Consider the following 20,838-nt stretch of genomic DNA (forward strand, 5'->3'; position numbering starts at 1 on the left):
GATTTAAATACAGGCCATTCAACCGCGATGCCCTCCTTTGGTGGAGACGCGGTACTGCATCTTCATCGGGCACATTTCATATTCAGCAGTCATATCTGTATATATATATATATGTACACAGTACTGTGCTTCTATTACACACGGTTGATTTTGTTTTGAGAGTCCGCTGTCATCAGTGTTGCAATGGATTGAACTGAACTTCATAAACAAATACCATTCTATCCTATATTGCGTCATACTAGGGCTGTCTTCGGAGGTTCGGAGGATTAAAACCGGGACAGTCACATCGACTGTATTTCTCTCGTCAGTAGAGAATACTGGAGCGCCACCGCACCCAGTAGAGGGTTAAAGGGCTGAAGGCGGTGCGGTGGGGAGGAGCGCAGGGAGAGGAGAACAGGTGAAGGAGTGTTCAGTGCCTGAGACCTGGCTATACTGCACTCATAATCCATATACAACGAGTTGTTGTTGAACCCGCAAGCGTTACAATACTAAACCACACTTCAGACGTCCCTCATAGCCGATCTGCACTACAACATTAGACTTGTATACCGCCATTACTTCAATACAAGTGGCTGGATATAACATTCAAAACGTCATAAAGAGACCCTCGGTTGCCACTGTCGCTTCAGCAGGCATTGGACCAGACTATATGTAAAAGATGTATTTTTAAAATATACGATTACAGTGATATTTGTATCTTCCTCTGAAAGAGCACTGTCCCCCATTTGCCAGCTGCCTGTGGACACTCGGTGTTATTCTGCGTTATTGTTTCTTTATCCGCCATCTTTACAGCAAAGTGTTGTGTAATAATGGAAACGTAAATGTTTCGAAAAACATTTGCTGTGTGGAATGATTTGCTACATGAGCAGCAGACCCCCAAACAGCTTAATGTAAGCATCATTCAAATCGATACAGTAGTGGCTAATGTGACGCGAATGCAAATTAGCACCAAGGTAAAAACTGACACTTCGGGACAGTCCTACACCACTGTACTGTATGTGCGATATGCTGCATCAGCATTCGGTCAGACACACTCACTGACACAAACACACACACTGACACACTGTAAAACACTCACACACCCACTCACTGACACACTCACACACACACTGTAAAACACTGACACACACAGTAATACACACACACACACACACACACACACTCACTTACTCATTGTAAAACACTGACACACACTGTAAAACACTCACACATCCACTCACTGACACACTCACACCGTAAAACACACACCTACACACACACTCACTGACACACACTGTAAAACACTCTCTCACTCACACAAAGTAAAACACACACACACCCACCCACTCAGACACACTGTAAAACACTCTCTCACACACCGTAAAACAGTCTCTCACATTTACACACACACATTAGACACACACCAGATCAGAGAGGCTGCTTTATTCACATATTTCCTTTATTTTGTCATTTATTTATTTTCATGTTATTTTTTCATTCATTCTTGTTTGTTAATCAGAGTTGCAGATGCAGTGTGTAACCATCACTGCTGCTGTCCCTCCCTGCCCTCCTCCCTCGCTCCATCCATCCCTCCCTCGCTCTGCAGTGACTGTAGACTCACTGTGTGTTGCAATAATAGAATAGCATTAATAGTATTAATCTCTTTTTTCTTTTTTGTTTTTACATTTTTTTGGCATTTAAAATTTATATATAAAAAAAACAGAACATGGGAACAAATTATTTCCCAACATACCAAACCGATATTTGTACACAGAGATGCAATGTCACTATCAGCAAGAATATTATAGCATCAGATCTTTATCATTTTCTTAAAACATGATTACATTTAAAATTTTGCTTGTAATTCAATTGCCAACGAGGGTTAATGTTCCTGCAGCAGGTCTATCGCTAAAGTAACTATGAAGACAAGATTTTTTTTATTTTTGTTTTTATTTTTTTTATTTTTTTTAAATGCTTTCTGCTCTAAAAACCTAAAACAGCCAACGTACATCTGACAAACAAAATAAAAAAACAAACAAATAAAAAAATAAAACACTTTCCAAACATCTGTAACTGTCGGCGTAAAACAGCCAGGAGAAAAATACAAAACAAACGGAAAATGAAAGAGCAACAATTTTTGCGAAGAACAGCTCAGAAAGTAAGAGTCAATATTAATTACACAATCTCTTGGGATTATATTTACATTCAGAAAGTTACACCCTTTCAGTTCTGTCTCAGAGAGAGTCCTGCCGGGTCGCAGCGCAGGACAGGAGAGTACAGCGCGCCTCGCTGATCCCGTCCCTCAAACCAAAACACCCACCAGCCCTCTCCTCCCGTCTCTGCAGCGCTATAATTACAGCTCTGCCCTGCTCTGTACTGCACTGCCTTGCACTGTACACACTGTACTGTACTGCCTTGTACTGCACACACTGTACTGTACTGCCTTGTACTGCAAACACTGTTCTGTACTGCCTTGTACTGTACACACTGTACTGCACTGCCTTGTACTGCAAACACTGTACTGTACTGCCTTGTACTGTACACACTGTACTGCACTGCCTTGTACTGCACACACAGCACTGTACTGCCTTGTACTGCACACACTGTACTGCACTGCCTTGTACTGCAAACACTGTACTGTACTGCCTTGTACTGTACACACTGTACTGCACTGCCTTGTACTGCACACACAGCACTGCACTGCCTTGTACTGCACACAGAGCACTGTACTACCTTGTACTGCACTACACTTCCTTATACTACACACACTGCTCTGCCTTGCACTGCACACACAGCAATGTACTGTACTGTACTGCACTGCACTTCCTTGTACTGAACACACAGAACTGTACTGCACACACACAGCACTGTACTGCCTTGTACTGTGCACTCTGTACTGCACTTCCTTATTCTGCACACACTGTACTGTACTATCCTGCAATGCCTTATACTGCACACACACAGCATTTTACTGCACTGCACTGCCTTGTACTGCACACACTGTACTGCACTGCCTCATACTGCACACACAGCGCTGTACTGTCCTGTCCCACTCTGCGCACTCACCCTCCCCCACACACTGGAGCAACACACCAGCACACTGCAGAATAATCATACTAGTGAGAATAGCGATAAGACTCATAAAATGGTAATGATAGACCATTTATTAAATGGCAACGGAGAGTGAGAATAATGACACATGAGAAATGGTGGTAATGATGGTTAGATATGATACACAGTGCGTATAAACGCTGAGCGATGGACAGGCACACATTGAGGGGTACTAGGACAGAGAAAGCAGAAACAGACACAGACAGACAGACAGACAGACAGACAGACAGACAGACAGACAGAGAAAGGTCCCAAAGCGCATACAGACAGACAGAACGACACTGTAAACGACACACACTGACAGACTGACACTGATACTAATGGCTTGTATACGCATAGCAAAGGAGAAAGGTACAGTGTCACACGGAGACAGATACCAAAGAGCGCGAGAGGTATCGTTCAGTAGGCACGGAAGTCACGCAAAATAATAATAATACAAATAATTACATATCAATATCAGTAATACAATTCACACGGAGGACACGGATGCAGCCAAACCAAAGCACAGCGCTGTGTTCTCACTGACCAGTCGCTGAAACGACCAGAAAAATATAAAGCTTTGTATAAAAAAATAAAGAGTACAAAAATAAAAGAATAATTATGAATGCGAATAATAATAATAAAAATAATAATGATACTACTGCTAATAATGGTTGTAATATGTGATACAGTCCAGATATATGCTCCCAGTATCACACAGTTTCAGTATACTGGTCCTCTCAGAAGTACACACACACACTGTCACACACACACTGTCACACACAACCACAACCTGCTCCCTCAAACAAAAACTGCATTATCTCTCCCTCCCGCCTGTCTCCTGTGCTCCTGTGTGAGGGAGGCTCTATCTCTCTCTCGCTGTGTCTCCTCTCCAATTGTGTGCATCTCTCTCGTCCCCTCTTCCTCCTCTCTCGATATCTCTCCTATTGTGTCTGTCTCCTTCCCACTCCCTCTCCTCTTTCGCTACCTGCCTTATTATGTGTGTCTCACCTCCTTTTCCTCCTCTCTTAGTGTGTCTCCTGTTCTACAGTCAGAAACACACACAAACACACACACACACAGGAGTTACACAGTGAGTGGGAGAGAGTGAGTGAGAGGAGGAGAGATACGGAGAGAAGAAGGGAGGAGAGGAGCAGACAGGACGCGGTTTTCCTCTGTTTGGAAGGCCAAGCAGTGAGATCTGTAAACGATGATGGAGGATAAATCACACCAATAGATACAGGGAGTCTGTCTGTCTATCAGTCTGTCTGTGTATTCATAAGAGTCTGTCTGGTCTGTCTGACAGTCAGTGGATCAGCATACCAGTCACTCAGGCAGGCAGTCCGTCAGTGTGTCAGTCAGTCAGTCAGTCAGTCAGTCCGTCAGTGTGTCAGTCAGTCAGCCAGTGGGTATATCAGTCAGTCTGTCAGTCAGTGCATCAGTTAGTCAGTGAGTCAGTGGGTGTATCAGTCAGTGAATCAGTCAGTCAGTCAGTCACAGTGTGTCAGTCAGTCAGTGGGTGTATCAGTCAGTCAGTCAGTGTGTCAGTGAGTCAGTGGGTGTATCAGTCAGTCAGACATTGTATCAGTCAGTTTGTCAATCAGCCAGTCAGTGTGTCAGTCAGTGAGTCAGTGGTTGTATCAGTCAGTCAGACCTTGTATCAGTCAGTGTGTCAGTCAGTCAGTCAGAGTGTCAGTGTGTCAGTGGGTGTATCAGTCAGTCAGACCTTGTATCAGTCAGTCAGTTTGTCAATCAGTCAGTCAGTGTGTCAGTGAGTCAGTGGATGTATCAGTCAGTCAGTCAGTGTGTCAGTCAGTCAGTCAGTCAGTCAGTGTTTCAGTCAGTCAGTGAGTCAGTTGGTGTATCAGTCAGTCAGACCTTGTATCAGTCAGTGAGTCAGTGGTTGTATCAGTCAGTCAGACCTTGTATCAGTCAGTGTGTCAGTCAGTCAGTCAGAGTGTCAGTGTGTCAGTGGGTGTATCAGTCAGTCAGACCTTGTATCAGTCAGTCAGTTTGTCAGTCAAGGGGCCCCGGTGCGAAGGGGGGGACGGGGTTGATCGGGGAGGCGTTGCCGGAGCTGCCCCCTGCTACCCCGGCACTCTCCCTCTTGCCGCTGTACTGGCCGATGAAGGAGCCGTCCTCGTTGAACTGGGCATCCACACTGTCCCCGTACTCTGCCAGGCTGTCCACACTGCCCAGCGCCTTGACCTCCCCGCTGAGGGACCGCTGGCTCACACAGGAGCGCTTCTCCTCGTTGTCACTGCGGGGGTGGGGGAGAGGTTAGCATGTAGCCATATGGAACTGAGCGGGGCATGGGACGCCTGCGCGGAGGGGCGTGGCCTCGATATCACGTGACAGCGTATCAAGGGAGGGGCCTCTATATGTACAAGTCATGTGACAGAGTGTACCAAGTTGCCCTGGATAAGGACATCTGCTACAAAATATGATGACAACAACATCCGAAATGTCTTAGACACCAGTCACAGTCAAACACCAGAGCTAATAGTCAGACAGTTCTGCACACACACACACACGCGCCAGAATGCACTCACACACACTCTAAAGATGCACACATGTACAGATTGAGCCCCATACCTTTCCAGAGATCTGTCACCAGTGTGAAAGCACAGAGAGAGAGAGAGAGAGGAAGTGTGAGCAAGAGAGGGGGCAGGGACATCACCTGCACAACAGCACTAAAGAACGCAGTGCCAAGACACACACACACAGTATATATGTGTGTGTGTGTTTTGATTCACTGGTAGGATGTGTGTGTGACAGCATCAGTGTGTGACACTCAGTGTGTGACTGTGTGTGTGTGTGTGTGTGTGACACTGTCAGCATGTGACTGTCAGTGTGTGACTGTGTGTGTGACAGCTTCAGTGTGTGTCTGTCTGTATGTGACAGCATCAGTGTGTGTGTGTGTGTGTGTGTCAGTGTGTGTCTGTGTCAGTGTGTAACTGACCTGTACTCCCCAAATGTCTCATCCTTCATTGGTCGAGCCTCTGAGTCCACATGGGCCTCCTCCTTATCCTTCACTGCAGACACACAGAACAGCAGTGTTATTATTACCGTGCAGTGTAGCAGTAAGGTTATTATAGTGCAGTGTTATTATTGCAGTGCAGTGTTATTACAGTGCAGTATTACTACAGCGCAGTGTTACAGCGCAGTGCTACTCTAGCGCAGTGCTACCTGAGTACTTCCCTCCCTTGCTCCTCTTAATGAAGCACAGGATGAGCAGAACCAGCAGCAGCAGCACGATGGCGCTGATGAGCCCAATAAACCAGCCCTGTGTGGCGAAGCCCCCGTGCACCTCTGCCAGGCCTGAGGGAGAGAGAGGGGGTTGAGAGAGAGGCTGAGCAGAGGGACCTCCTCAGTGCGTGTACACATGTGCGCCGCAGACTCACCTGGCCCCTTGGTCTGGACTACCGTCTTCCAGAAGTCCGTGCTGTTCATGTAGTTGAAGCTCAGGGTGTACGTGGAGCCGGGCTGCAGCCCCCCCAGCTGGTAAAAGCCCTGGGTGGTGTTCAGCCTCTCCGTGCACCTCTCCTGCACTGCACAACACAACGACACAGCAACACAGCGCCGTTACTGCACAGCCCTGTCATTTCCACAACATGCACTTCCCCGCCCTCCTCGTCTTCCTCTCCCTCCTGCTCTCCGTGTCTCACCGTTCTTGTTCTTGTAGCAGATGTGGAAGGGCAGGTTGCGGTACCGCCTCCCCTGCTCCCAGCTCACATTGACCAGCGTCTCCCCCTCAGACATGCTGATATTGTAGGGAGGGACTAAGTTGGGAGAGAGGTGTTAAAAGACAAGAATAGATTCATACAGGCATACTGCACATGACTACAGTGTACAATAGACAGTGTGTGTCGTGTCGTATATAATGAGTCTGTGCAGTATAGAGCGACTGTCTCCAATATAGAGCGAGTATAAGCAGTACAGAGTGAGTGTGTGCAGTACAGAGCAAGTGTACGCCCCAGGCTGCAGTTCTGACCTCCGTCCAGAATGGTGTCCACATCCTGCATGATGGCCGGCCCCTCCCCCACCGTCGTCATGGCCGCCAGGGTGAAGCGGTACCTTCCGTGGGAGTCCAGCCCAGCCACAGTGTAGTGACTGACTGACGCGTTGAGTTTCAGGTCCGCCCCCACACTCGTCCCACTGTCCACAACTGAGAGAGGGAGGAAGAGGGGGACAGGGCAGTTATATATGCAGCTCAGAGCACATGGACAGAGAGAGAAACACAAGTAGAGTCAGACAGAGATAGTCAGACAGATAGAGACAGACAGAGACGGGTAGAGTCAGACAGACAGTGTACTCACTCTTCTGGTACTGCAGCCTGTATCCGCGCAGCACTCCATTGATCTGTCTGGGGGGGGCCCAGTGCACCACCAGCACCGTCTCTGAGGGGCTCTCAAACCGCAACGCCTGCGGTTTCCCCGGCACTGGAGCACACACACACACAGTTAATACACACTGGATGATACACAGCTGTACACACACTGTTAATAGACATACAGACACAGTTACCATAGACAGACTGTGATTCCCACGGTGCACACTCCCTCTCTCTCCCGCTCCCTCCCCATCCCTCTGTCCCCTCTCACCTGATTCGGGGGTTTTGAAGGTGTCCCCCTCGCTGGCCGGCCCCTCCCCTCTGCTGTTGAACGCAGTGATCTCCAGCCTGTAGCGACTGAACGGCCGCAGATCATCCACCTGCTTCTCGGTCTGGGAGCCTGGCACAGTGTACACGTGCTCCTCCCTCTCCCCTTTCTTCCCCCCTCTATCCTGGTCTTCCGGCTCTGCCTCCCCTCTGCGTTCCCTCCCTCGCTCCCTCTCTCCGTGGAGCTTGTGGCGCTGGGACTGGCGCTTCCTGCGGGCGGCGTGGGTGATCGAGAAGTCTTCCAGTTTCATGATGTAGATCTGAGAGAGAGAGAGGGAGAGGGACAGAGGTCAGCATACATGTACTCACAGCAGGTCAGTCAGGAACGGCCCCCCTCCCCCTCCCCCTCCCCCTCCCCCTCCCCCCCTGTCCATCAGTACCTTGTAGCCCAGCAGGAATCCTCTGACGGTTCTTGGCTCCACAGGCGACCACACCACCTTGACAGAGGTGGCCGACAGCATCTCCACCCCCACTGAGGCTGGCGCCTCCTGAGGGACTGAACCAACACATACACACGTCGGGTTTAGAGACCAAACACACACACACACACACACACACACACACACACTGGGGTTACAGACTGAACACATACATACACACACACACACACACACTGGGGTTACAGACCAAACACACACACACACACACACACACACACACACACACACACTGGGTTTACAGACCGAACACACACACACACACACACACACACACACACACTGGGGTTACAGACTGAACACATACATACACACACACACACTGGGGTTACAGACCAAACACACACACACACACACACACACACACACACACACACACACACAGGGGTTACAGACCGAACACACACACACTGGAGTTACAGACTGAACACACACACACACACACACTTACGGCCCTCTCCAGAGTATCCACTGGTGATGTTGGGAGGCGGGCCCAGGCCCACTGTATTGACCGCCTGCACAGCGATGTCATATTGCGTGAAGGTGGGCGTGCCCATCACCTTGAAGGGCGGCATTGCAGTGTAGTTGACGTGCCAGTCAGACCCGTGCCCGGCCTCCCTCCACATGACCTTGTACTGGAAGCCTGGAGCATTGTGCTGCAGTGGAGCCAGTTCCTGAGAGGGAGAGGGAGAGAGAGACAGAGTGTATCATTGTACATTAGCACCACACTGAGAGACAGAGTAAAGTGCAGACAGATGGGACAGCCAAAGAATGACTGAAAGAATGAAAGCAGGAGAGGGAGAGATGGAGGGAAGGAGAGAGAGAGATAGGCAGTGCTGTACCTCCCAGTCGATCACCATGTTGTCCTCAGCTGTTCCGTTGCCCCTGACGTTGGAGGGGTTGGTGTCTGGGACTGTGGAGACAGACAGACAGACAGAACTGTAGTGTAGGACTGTGCAGTGTGGGACTGTGCAGTGTGGGACTGTGCAGTGTGGCACTGTGCACTGTAGCACTGCAGTGTAGGACTATGCACTGTAGCACTGCAGTGTAGGACTGTGCAGTGTGGGACTGTGCAGTGAAGGACTGTGCAGTGAAGGACTGTGCAGTGTGGCACTGTGCAGTGCTGTGATCTGTGTAGTTCCAGCTCTTACCAGCAGGGGGTGTGGTGATGCTGTCAGAGGGGGCGCTGGGCTCGCTCTTGCCCAGATCATTGATGGCGATGACCCTGAAGCGGTAGGTGGCGAAGGGCTCGAGGGGAAGGACAGTGTGGCTCTGGCCCCCCCGCACGCTGCGCAGCACGTGCCACGTGCCTGGCCCCAAGCGCAGCTCCTCGAACTCCACCACGAACTCTGAGAGAGAGAGAGTCGCCATGCGGCGGCATCCAGTACTGCAGTACAGCCTGTAGCCAGACAGAGTGTGTGTGTGTGTGTGTGTGTGTGTGTATGTATGTATGTATGTTTATCACCTGTGACAGCGCTGTTAAGAACATAAGAACATAAGAAAGTGTCCAATCGAGAGGAGGTCATTCACCCCATCATGCTTGTTTGATGTCCATTAATAACTAAGTAATCCAAGGATCCTATCCAGTCTGTTTTTGAATGTTCCCAAATTCCCAATTTCACAATGGCAAATTGTGATCACAATATGGTTAGCTTTGAGGCATTCTTTCAAAAAATAAGGTCCAAGTCTAAAACAATGGTCTACAATTTTAGAAAAGCAAACCTTGAAGGTATGAGGCGGCACTTAGAAGAGGTAGACTAGAGCACACTGGATACAGATTCAGTTAGAAGAACATAAAAACATAAGAAAGTGTCCAGTCGAGAGGAGCCCATTTGCCCCATTGTGCTCGTTAGGTGTCCATTAATAACTAAGTGATCAAGGATCCTATCCAGTCTGTTTTTGAATGTTCCCAAATTGTCTCTTCAGACACATCGCTGGGCAGTTTGTTTCAGATTGTGATGCCCCTGTGTGTGAAGAAGTGTCTCCTGTTTTCTGTCTGCCTCATTTCTGACATATAATGCTACCCCACCCCCTCTTCGATTTTGCCTGTCTCTCCTAAACTGTGTGTATCCTTTCAACTTGTATCCCCAACATTTTCTGTAAGCCATGTTTCCGTCACTCCTAAAACATCATAGTCACATGCCAGCACTGTGGCTTCTAGGTCTAACATCTTGTTCCTTATACTCCTGGCATTGAGGTACAAACATTTCAGGACTTTCCTACTAGCAGTTTCCCTTGGTTTTCTTTCCTTAGTGGAACATCTCCCATTGTCAGAGCTCCCTGTTGTGTGTGTGTCACCTGTGACAGCACTGTTGTGTGTGTGTGTGTATGTGTGTCACCTGTGACAGGGCTGTTGTGCGAGTCTCCAGGGATCCAGTCCAGTGTCACGCTGCGGTCCTGCTCATCTGACAGCTGCAGTTCTGAGGGGGGGTCAGGACGGTCTGGAGAGAGAGAAACACGTTACAGCTGTTTCGAATGACAACAATCACACAAACAGTGTATGCAGCTGTGTGTGCAGGCGTGTGTCAGTGTGTGGAGGTGTGTGTTGATGTTGTGTGTCAGTGTGTGTAGATGTGTGTCATACCCTCGATAGTGAGGGAGGCTCTGGCTTCCACATAGTCCAGATCTGTTACGGCGTTGCAGGTGTACACGCCCTCGTCACTTAGCTGCACCGACACCACGGTCAGAGAACTCTCGCCCACTGTGTACCTGTAACACAACCGCACAACCCTGTCACAGCACCACAGGGACTGTCACTGTAGAACATCGCTCACTGCACAACACAACCACACAGAGGTCTGCCCCTGCTCTGACTATACGTCTGACCCCTGTCCAGTTACAACACAAAACCAAAGACTGACCCTCTGATTTAAACTCAACCAACGGATGAAGCAATTTATCCATCAGCAAATCGCTTAATTGGTTAACGAACTGCTATATAGCACCCTCACTTGTCGCTGTCGTCTGACTCCGAGATCTTATTGCCGTTCATCTTCCAGATGATCTGGGGGGGATTCAAGAGCGTGTCGGATACGACCTCACACTGGAACACTGCATTTTGTTCCGGGCGCAGCCGGACCTCAACTGGGCGGACCTCTACCACTGTCCTGTCTAGGAGAGAGAGGGAGAGAGGGTAGATATAAATAGAGACTCGGAGACAGAGAGACACGGCGAGAGACACACATAGAGACACAGTGAGACAGACACTTACTGTGCACTTCCAGCTGCGCAGTGATGGATGCGTTACTGCCATCCACGCTGCAGATGTAGTTGCCGCTGTCCAGCAGTGAGGCGTTGGACAGGAGCAGGCTGCCGTTGGGGAACTGGGCGGAGCGTGGCTCTGACACCAGCATCCCCTCCACCCCCAGCCGCTCCCTGACACACACACACATTAATATACACACTGCAACTCTGAATACACACACATTGTTTATGTCTGTTTGCCTGTCTGTGCCTTAATGCGTCTGTTTGTGCTGGCATGTGCATCTCTGGGTGTCTGTGTGTGTGTGTTTGTGTGTGTGTAGTTCTGCCTGTGTGTCTTATGGCTGTCTGTGATTGTTTATGCCTGTCTGAGTAAGGCAGCACAGAGGCTCAGAGCCTCACCAGGTGAGCTGGGGTTTTGGTGACCCGAAGGCATTACAAGTCAGATTGGCTGTCTGCCCCTCCACCACCTTGTACTTCTGCTTGTCTGGGGTCAGGATCTGAGCAGGCAGCTCTGAGAGGGAGGGGGACAGGAGGGAGAGCGGAGGAGAGGGGGAACGGAAAGGGAGAGAAAGAGGGGCGAGAGGGGGAAAGGGTTAATACACACAGCACTGTCAAGACCCTAACAATCTGACACTCAATCAATCAAACAATCAATCAGAGTTCTCTTTTCCAGTCCATGTCCAAATCCAAGTCATCAGTCAGAACTCTCCAACACAGTAAGGTATCCCCAAGTCCTGCCTCCTCCCTGTCCTCACTCTCACACTCGACTCACAGGGGTCCTGATGCCACAGTGTGATCATTTACATCACAATCAGATACTGGTAGACTTGGCTACATCAACTGATCGATTGTATTGTTGACAGACTGAGGTAATCAATAGGTTGATCTGCCCCTGATTGACTCTCCACAGTAAAGCACCTCACCTGGGCACATTAGTCAGCCCATCACTGGTGATTGATGCCTCATGGCCAACACTAACATCCCACTGTGAATGCAGTTACACAACTAACAGCAAAGGCTTTGGGTTCTTTGAGGGCAGGATTTCATACATGACTTATTGTTCAGTTCAGTTCCAACTGCAGCTTCATAGGTTGTTTTCAAACCCAGTGTGTGATGCAGCAAAGCCCACCCCCTCAGGCTTGGAAATGTCTGGGGGCCCTGTTGTGCGCTGTGCACACATAAAGGAGACCTTATGAGTTAAATTATGTATGGAAGTGCACAAAGGGGTCTAACCTTGGATTTGTCTGCTCATGAGTGTGGGGCGGCCATGTTGGAGAGGGGCAATTAGGCCATTACAGAGGGTGTGTTTCTGAGGGGCTATATACAGTTAAATTTCCGTAATTCTCTGAAGAGTGGGCCCAGAGTAGTTCAGTTCCCCGTCTTGGTGTGCACCAGCTCATTTGTCTTTGTATTTTGTGCTTTGTGTCTTGGATTATAGACCTGCTTTGTTGTATTTTTTTTTTGGGGGGGGGGCATGATTTTGTTACTTGGTGAGTGTCTGTGTGTTTCTGACTGCATGTCCCTCTGTGTTCCCTGTCATGTGTGTGGTCTGGTCCCAGGCAGGGGCCATGTGAACACAGTGTTACACAGGGAGAGGCACTCAGCTCTGGGGGAGAGCTGTGCTGAGTGCTAGTGCCCAGCGTTGATCCTGCTTTAGGATTAAAAATATAAAACAGTCTATTTTGACCAGAGGTCTGGAGGGCTTCGATGTCATGACGTGTTGCCAAAGCAGTTACACATGAATCCCACTCACCCACTACGTAGATGTATGTGTTGGTGAGGATGGTGCCGTGCTCGTTGGTGGCTTCACACTGGTACACTGCTGTGTCCCCCGGCTGCACATCTTTCAGTACCAGGCTGCCCCCCCGCAGCGTGCGCCGCGGCTCATCGTCCGTCTCTGCGCACATGTAACACACATGCAACATACGCAACACACACACACAGGTTATTTCATCGTCCCAGGAGGGAGGCGTAGAGCAGAACAGCACAGAGAATGGACTGGAGTGGAGTGTATCTCAGGGTATCTCTGTGCATGTATCATACAGTGTATCATACAGTGTCAGTATGTGTGCGTATGTGTGCGTATGTGTGCGAGTGTGTCATTGTGTGAGTGTGTGTGTGTCTGAGTGGGTGTGTCAGTGACCTTCAAGTGGGATGCCGTTGATTCTCCAGCTCAGGGTGGGGGTGGGGATGCCCTCTGCCTTGCAGTCCAGTTTCACCGTCTCCCCCGGGGCGTACAGCTGGTTCTGGGGCTGCTTTGACCAGTATGGTGCCGCTGCATCACAACAACACAACAACATATCAACACCTTGCACTGCAACAATGTAGCCACCTTATACAGTGTTATTACAGTGTTATTACAGTGCTCTCTAACCCTGCACAGTGACGGTGTAGCGGTGGGTGGCTGTGTTATTAAAGTGTTATTATAGTGCTCTCTTTCACCCTGCGTAGTGACGATGTAGCAGTGGGTTGTTGTGTTATTACAGTGTTATTACAGTGCTCTCTCTCACCCTGCACAGTGACAGTAAACATGTGGGACGCCGAGCCTATGTGGTTGCTGGCGGTGCACTTGTACTCCCCGTCCTCGCCGTGTGTCACGTTGATGAGCTGCAGCAGCGTATGGTATTCGGACAGTTTGTATTGTGAGAGGGACAGGTCCCCGTCCGTCCGCTCCCACCGCACCACTGGGGTCGGGCTGCGGGAGAGAGGGAGAGAGGGAGGAAGGGAAGGAGAGAAAGGAGTGAATATATACACACTTCACCCTGCTGTACACTGAGAGAGAGGAGGACAGTATAAACGCACTCAAGCACACACATGCACACTCACGCACACACGCACACGCACACACATGCTCGCACACGCATGCACACGCAAACTCACAGCCCCTCTGCGATGCACTCCAGTGTTAGGTTCTTCCCCTTCAGCGCAATATAGCTGCTCTTGGAGCCTTTGGGCAACAGCAGCTTGGGTTCCCTGTTCTTCATTGCATTTGCTGGAGAGAGAGAGAGAGAGTGAGAGGGAGGGAGAGAGGGAGTGTAGGTGTGTGTTAAAAGTGTGCCAGTGTACTATCAGTGTGTATTATCTTTGTGTCAGTGTACTATCACTGTGTCAGTTTACTATCAGTGTGTGTTGTCAGTGTGTCAGTCTTCTGCTCACTCACTGTGTGTGACGTTCAGTCTGATTGGCTCTTTCTGGAGGATGGTGCGTGCACTGAGGAACTGGGCATGGCAGATGTAGTCATCTCTGCTGTCACTGTCCAGAACATTGGAGAAGTACAGGTTCCCATCGTGGCCCTTCGTCACACGCTTGCTCTCCTCTATGTGCTTCAGGTCTGAGGGAGAGAGAGAGGGTTAATACACACAAACACACTATGCTGCTGTGCACTGACACTGTGGAGAGAGAGACACAGAGAGTATCAGATCAGTTCACATAAAGACAGACAGACACACAGAAAGAGATGCAGACTTGGATAAATTATTAATAATGAATAATAGTAGTATAAATAAATAACAGTAACTACTAATAACATAATAGTCATTATGACAGTGACACAGAGAACGTGATACAGTGAAACAGTGACAGATAGAGAGGCAGGGAGGCAGGGAGACAGGGAGTCCTGAGAGACACGAGACAGGGAGACAGGGAGACTCACTCATGTCCATCCAGTGTATGTTGGGGGGCACGGTGCTTTGCGGGGGGTTACACATCAGTACCACACTGTCCCCCTCCTCCACCACCGCCGGATTGATACGCTCCTTCTGCCACTTTGGGGGGCCTGACACACACACAGACAGACAGACACACACAGAAGGATAAACAAAGAGAGCAGTGAGGTTATTATGTATTTATTTCTTGGCTGATGTCCTTATGAATGTGAGTCCACCTCTCAGGCACCAGTACAGTGTATTTGTGTGTGTGGTTATTGGAGTGTGTGTGCGTATCAGAGTGAGTGCATCGGAGTGTGTGTGTGTATTGGAGTGTGCATTAGTGTGTGAGTCTCTCCTCAGCCTGTATTGATCCCACAGGATTCCATCGGTGCAGTATGACATCACCGCTGGCCCCGTTTCCTGGGAGTGGTTGCCAGGGCAACGGCAACGTCGGCGGTGGCGCAGGCAGGTAGCGCCGCTGGGCGGACCTGCAGCACTGCACCGCACAGCACTGTGTGCCTGCGACGCCCGCGTCAGCGTGTCACTCACTCTCAGTAATGAGCTGGATCTCGTTAGTCATGGCGGTGCCCAGCTCGTTAGCGGCGTAGCAGCGGTATTTGCCCTGGTATTTGCTGATGTGTCCATTGCCGGAGGCGACGCTGAAAGTACCAGAGCCTGGTTGGCTGATGAGCCGGGGGTCAGACTGGGGGTCAAACACCTCCCCATCCTTCTCCCAGCGAAACCTGGAGAGAGAGAGAGAGAGAGAGAGAGAGAGAGAGAGAGAGAGAGAGGGAGAGAGAGAGGGCGGGGTTCATACACACTGCTTAACACTACTGCAGTAATCATCAGTGTGTGGGAGTGTGTCACTGTCTCTGTGTTAGTGTGTCAGTGTGTGTGAGTGTAACGGTGTCAGACTGACGTGGGGGGGGGCAGCCCACTGGCTTCGCAGGTCAGAGTAATGTCATCACTGGAGAAGGCAGTGTGGGTGTCTGGGGAGTACGACGTGATGTTAGGGGGCTGCTTGTCTGCAGAGAGAGAGAGAGAGAGAGAGAGAGAGAGAGATTAATACACACACAGCTTTACACACTGACTGCAGTGAGAGGGAGAGGGTGAGACAGGGATAGAGTGAGACAGAAAGGGAGAGAGATGGAGACAGATAAATAAGGAGTGCAGTGAGAGGGAGGAGGGGAAGAGGAAGACAGGTGAGAATACAGGCACTGCCGCACAGAGAGGGGGGGTTGTCAATTAAATTTCAATAACTCGAAGGCAATACAGCACTAATATAGTATAACATAAGATGATATGGTATAATATAATACAATACAGCAATGAAATAATGGGGAGGTAATTCTGCGGGAATAATAACCTTGGGAAATCAGTTGTGATTCCCAGCAGGGAGGAAGGGAGGAAGGGAGGGAGGAAGCTGTATAAATGCTAATCAGAGTCTCCCTCGACCTTCCAGGCCCCCCCAGCCAGAGCCACGACGACTCAAGCAGTCTGACCTGTTGGAGAGGATGGCTGAATTTGCCTGGGAATTTGAATGATAATTTGGTTGAGGGAGAAGGGGCGGGGTGGAGTGAAATTGACAGAGAAAGGGAGGAAGAGATTTTTTTTTTGTTTTTACAATTGAATAAAGTTAGCTCCTGTCAAGAGAATGAGAGAGCGAGAGATGGTGGGAGAGAGGAGAGGGGTTTTCTTTGTTCTTTGACAAAATGACAGAAATGCCGATACATTTTTTTTTAGAGACTATAAGGAGAGAGAAGGCTTGAGAGAGACTGAGAGAGAACGACAGGCAGAGGGAGAGAGAAAAAGAGAGGGGGATGGATGAGAGCAGCAATAGAGATGGAGAGAAATGGAGAGGGAGAGAGAGAGCAATGCACAGACAGAGAGTTATTAAATTGCTAAGAGACGAGCCCATTCCCACAGACACAGAGAATAAGAATTTCTCATATGATCAAATTTATCATATTACATCATATTACACCCCCAGGCTGCGCTGGATTATTGGAGTCGCAAAGGTCTCTCTCTCTCTCTCTCTCTCTCTCTCTCTCTCTCCCTCCCTCCCTCAAAGGGACTCAAGCATTCATAACAGCTTTGTTGGCAATAACACAGCAGTGGCAGCGTTGTCAATGCCCGGACAGAGACGTGGTGTGGCTGTGTAACACAACAACAATATGGAAGCAAGACACAGTGTCTGTAGATGACAGTACTTGTTGCACAGAAGCTTATTGAACATGTATGATTGAGTATGGAGGTGTGCAGGTTAGGGCTGGTGACCGTGTGTCCATTAGGGCATGTGTGACAGTAAGCAGGTAACCAGCAGTTCTGTGTCCAAGCAGGTGTGTTCGTGTCCACAATAACATGCGAGTCTGAACACGAACTCCCAGCACAGGGACAGGGACTGTCACCTGCGTCCCTCGCTCAGTACGGGGACAGGGACAGTCACCAGCGTCCCTCCTCAGTACGGGGACAGGGACAGAGTCACCAGCGTCCCTCCCTCAGTACGGGGACAGGGACAGAGTCACCAGCATCCCTCCCTCAGTACGGGGACAGGGACAGAGTCACCAGTGTCCCTCCCTCAGTACGGGGACAGGGACACAGTCATCAGATTCGGCAGATTCTGTTAATTGTGAACCTGTGCAGAGACGGCGGAGCGTATTACATAAAAATTAAAATTAAATTCAAAATAAAATGGCAGATAGATAGATTTTATTTTATTAAATGAGTAAAGAAAAGCAAGAAAAATAAGAGAAATCCCTGTGGGAGAGATGGAGGGGAAACCAGAAGAAAGGATGGATGGGGGAAGGGTTAGGAAGGGAGGACAATCAGAAGATTAAAACACACTTACATGCCTGTCTGTTATCTGTCAGTCCAGGGGAGCAGCCGTGAGGAAGAGGGGAGAGAGTTAGTCAAACAGACACACACTGGGGGACCTGCATGAGTACAGACACGTTATTAAAGCATAGACACTGTAGACAACACACACACACGCACCTTATTAAAGCATAGACACCTTATTGACAATCTTCAGAAATTAGCAGGTATAGGCACACATATGGTATAACACACACAGTATAACACGCACTGTATAACACACACGGTATAACACACACAGTGTAGCACACACGGTATAGCACACACTATAACACAGATGAACAGACCAACAGGCTTGTTCAGATTATTATTTATAAAAGCATTACAGTGAAAGAATCTGCCTACACGCCCACACACACACAGGTACTCATTCCTGTACCTCTCTCCTCTGGCCTTCTCCCCATCTCTCCCATCCTTCTCTGCCTGCCTTCCTTCTCACCATCTCCCCATCTCTCCCTTCCTTCTTTCCCTCTCTTCCTTCTCTCCCAGTCTCCCCATCTCTCCCTTCCTTCTCTCCCTCTCTTCCTTTTCTCCCTCTCCCCATCTCCCTTTGCTTCTGCCTCTCCCAATCTCTCCCTCTCCCCATCTCTCCGTTCCTTCTCTCCCTCTCTACATCTCTGCCTCTCTGTATCAATCCCCTCTCAGTGTCAGTTTATCCAGGCTTATCCCGCCCCCTCTCTCTTTGTGTTAGCCTGGTTAATTGTGATCCTCGGGGAATGCCCAGGAGATGCCAGGATTACACACGCGCTGGGGAGGACACATGCATGCTCCAGTACACGCAACACACGCAGCACAAAGACAGAGACAGTGTGTGCAGTAATGAGCTTGTTGTAATGTAGTCAGTGTGTGTAGTAATGAGCGTGTTGTAGTCAGTGTGTGCAATAATGAGCGTGTTGTAATGTAGTCAGTGTGTGCAGTAATGAGCGTGTTGTTATGTAGTCAGTGTGTGCAGTAATGAGCGTGTTGTAATGTAATGTGTCAATGGGACAGTAGGAGAAGGGGATGGAGAGAGATGGAGAGAAGACAGGGAGCATAAGATAAGATGAGAAATGGGGGAGGAGAGAGGGGGGGCCCGGGGGTATTTGACAACTGGCAGTCTGCCCCATGCCCCCCCCCCAAGTGGATGAACAGATGCTGCGACAGAAGAGAGGGATGGATGGAGGAGAGAAGAGGAAGGGGGGGATTCCCAGGGGGATAATATACAAGCTCAACACGACCTGTTTCTGTAGGAATACTGCCCTCCTCCACGTCTCCATCCATCCCTCCATCCTCTACCTCTCCATCCATCCCCCTCTCTCTCTCTCTCTCTCTCTTTCTCTCCCTCTCTTCCTGGCAGATACAGAGGCTCAGTGTTTTCTGGTGAAATGACCTTCAGGAAGCTGCCCTATGACCTCTGACCCCTGCAGTGTTTGACCTGAGCTGGTGCGGCTGTGAAGCCCTGACCTTTTAATTCTCCAGGGGGCTGACACAGCACACAAAGCTGTGTGACTGTGTTTGTGTGACTGTGTGTAACTGTGTGTGAGAGAGTGTGTGTGTGTGTGTCTAAATGATACACACTACAATATAGTACACTACAGTACACAGCACAGTACAGTATACTACAGCACAGCACAACTCACTACAGCACAGTACAGTATACATCGATCAGCCATAACATTATGAATAGTAGTGAATAACACTGATAATCTCCTTATCATGGCACCTGTCAGTGGGTGGGATATATTAGGCAGCAAGTGAACATTTTGTCCTCAAGGTTGATGTGTTAGAAGCAGGAAAAATGGGCAGCGTAAGGATCTGAGCGACTTTGACAAGGGCCAAATTGTGATGGCTAGACGACTGGGTCAGAGCATCTCCAAAAGTGGTCCAAGGAAGGAAAAGTGGAGAACCGGCGACAGGGTCATGGGCGGCCAAGACTCATTGATGCACGTGGGGAGCGAAGGCTGGCCCGTGTGGTCCGATCCAACAGACGAGCTACTGTAGCTCAAATTGCTGAACAAGTGAATGCTGGTTCTGATAGAAAGGTGTCAGAACACACAGTGCATCGCAGTTTGTTGCGTATGGGGCTACGTAGCCGCAGACCAGTCAGGGTGCCCATGCTGACCCCTGTCCACTGCCGAAAGTGCCTACAATGGGCACGTGAGCATCAGAACTGGACCACGGAGCAATCGATAAAGGTGGCCTGGTCTGATGAATCACGAGTTCAAGGTGTTGACTTGGCCTCCAAATTCCCCAGATCTCAATCCAATCGAGAATCTGTGGGATGTGCTGGCCAAACAAGTCCGATCCATGGAGGCCCCACCTCGCAACTTACAGGACTGAAAGGATCTGCTGCTAACGTCTTGCTGCCAGATACCACAGCACACCTTCAGAGGTCTAGTGGAGTCCATGCCTCGACGGGTCAGGGCTGTTTTGGCGGCAAAAGAGGGACCTACACAATATTAGGCAGGTGGTCATAATGTTATGGCTGATCGGTGTACTTCGGCACACTACAATATATCACAGGGTAGTACAGTCCAAATCCACACACTACACTTGTGCACAGAGCAGGCTTTGGTCAGACAACACTTCCATGGGTACCGACACTCTGTGCAGTGTGCGTGTCCGTGTAACTGTAACCTCACACAGTGTGCTCTCAGGTCATGGCGTGTCTGTGCAGCACACTGCTTTACTGTGATGAAACCGGTACAGTATAAGTTTGCTGCCACTCAGACCAGTACACAACAGAGCTGTGTGACACTGCACAGCCTGGTACTGCGCAACGCACTCTACTACACTAAACAACAGTACACAGTAAACTAAAGCACAGTAAACTGTAGTACTTACTGTAATGCACTGCACGACAATGAGAACAACACAAACAATCACAGCCCCAGCAACGATGACAGTAACGACACAGTGCCGCGGTGGTACTCACATTGTTCAGGAATGTGGATGGCGGCCCCCGATG

The 20,838-nt window shown here is 49.5% G+C and overlaps 1 protein-coding gene across 1 annotated transcript; it reads right to left on the minus strand.

The window, feature by feature from the left end:
• Positions 1-1,416: 1,416 nt before the first annotated feature.
• Positions 1,417-18,295, minus strand: l1cama (L1 cell adhesion molecule, paralog a). The gene is made up of 27 exons (XM_066710371.1): positions 18,271-18,295; positions 15,937-16,042; positions 15,567-15,760; positions 15,023-15,145; positions 14,531-14,701; positions 14,251-14,362; positions 13,881-14,065; positions 13,514-13,645; positions 13,124-13,267; positions 11,770-11,881; positions 11,378-11,541; positions 11,118-11,277; positions 10,751-10,875; positions 10,506-10,607; positions 9,318-9,515; positions 9,009-9,079; positions 8,618-8,840; positions 8,110-8,225; positions 7,674-7,989; positions 7,389-7,511; positions 7,064-7,237; positions 6,738-6,851; positions 6,474-6,620; positions 6,259-6,390; positions 6,032-6,104; positions 5,665-5,676; positions 1,417-5,329 (listed from the first exon to the last, which is right to left on the minus strand). Exons 1-27 carry the CDS (start codon positions 18,293-18,295, stop codon positions 5,086-5,088), a joined length of 3,798 nt encoding a protein of 1,265 aa, XP_066566468.1. The 3' UTR covers positions 1,417-5,085.
• Positions 18,296-20,838: the final 2,543 nt, after the last annotated feature.

This window comes from Amia ocellicauda, chromosome 7 (genome assembly GCF_036373705.1).
Source record: "Amia ocellicauda isolate fAmiCal2 chromosome 7, fAmiCal2.hap1, whole genome shotgun sequence".
In the NCBI taxonomy this organism is placed as follows: Eukaryota; Metazoa; Chordata; class Actinopteri; order Amiiformes; family Amiidae; genus Amia; species Amia ocellicauda.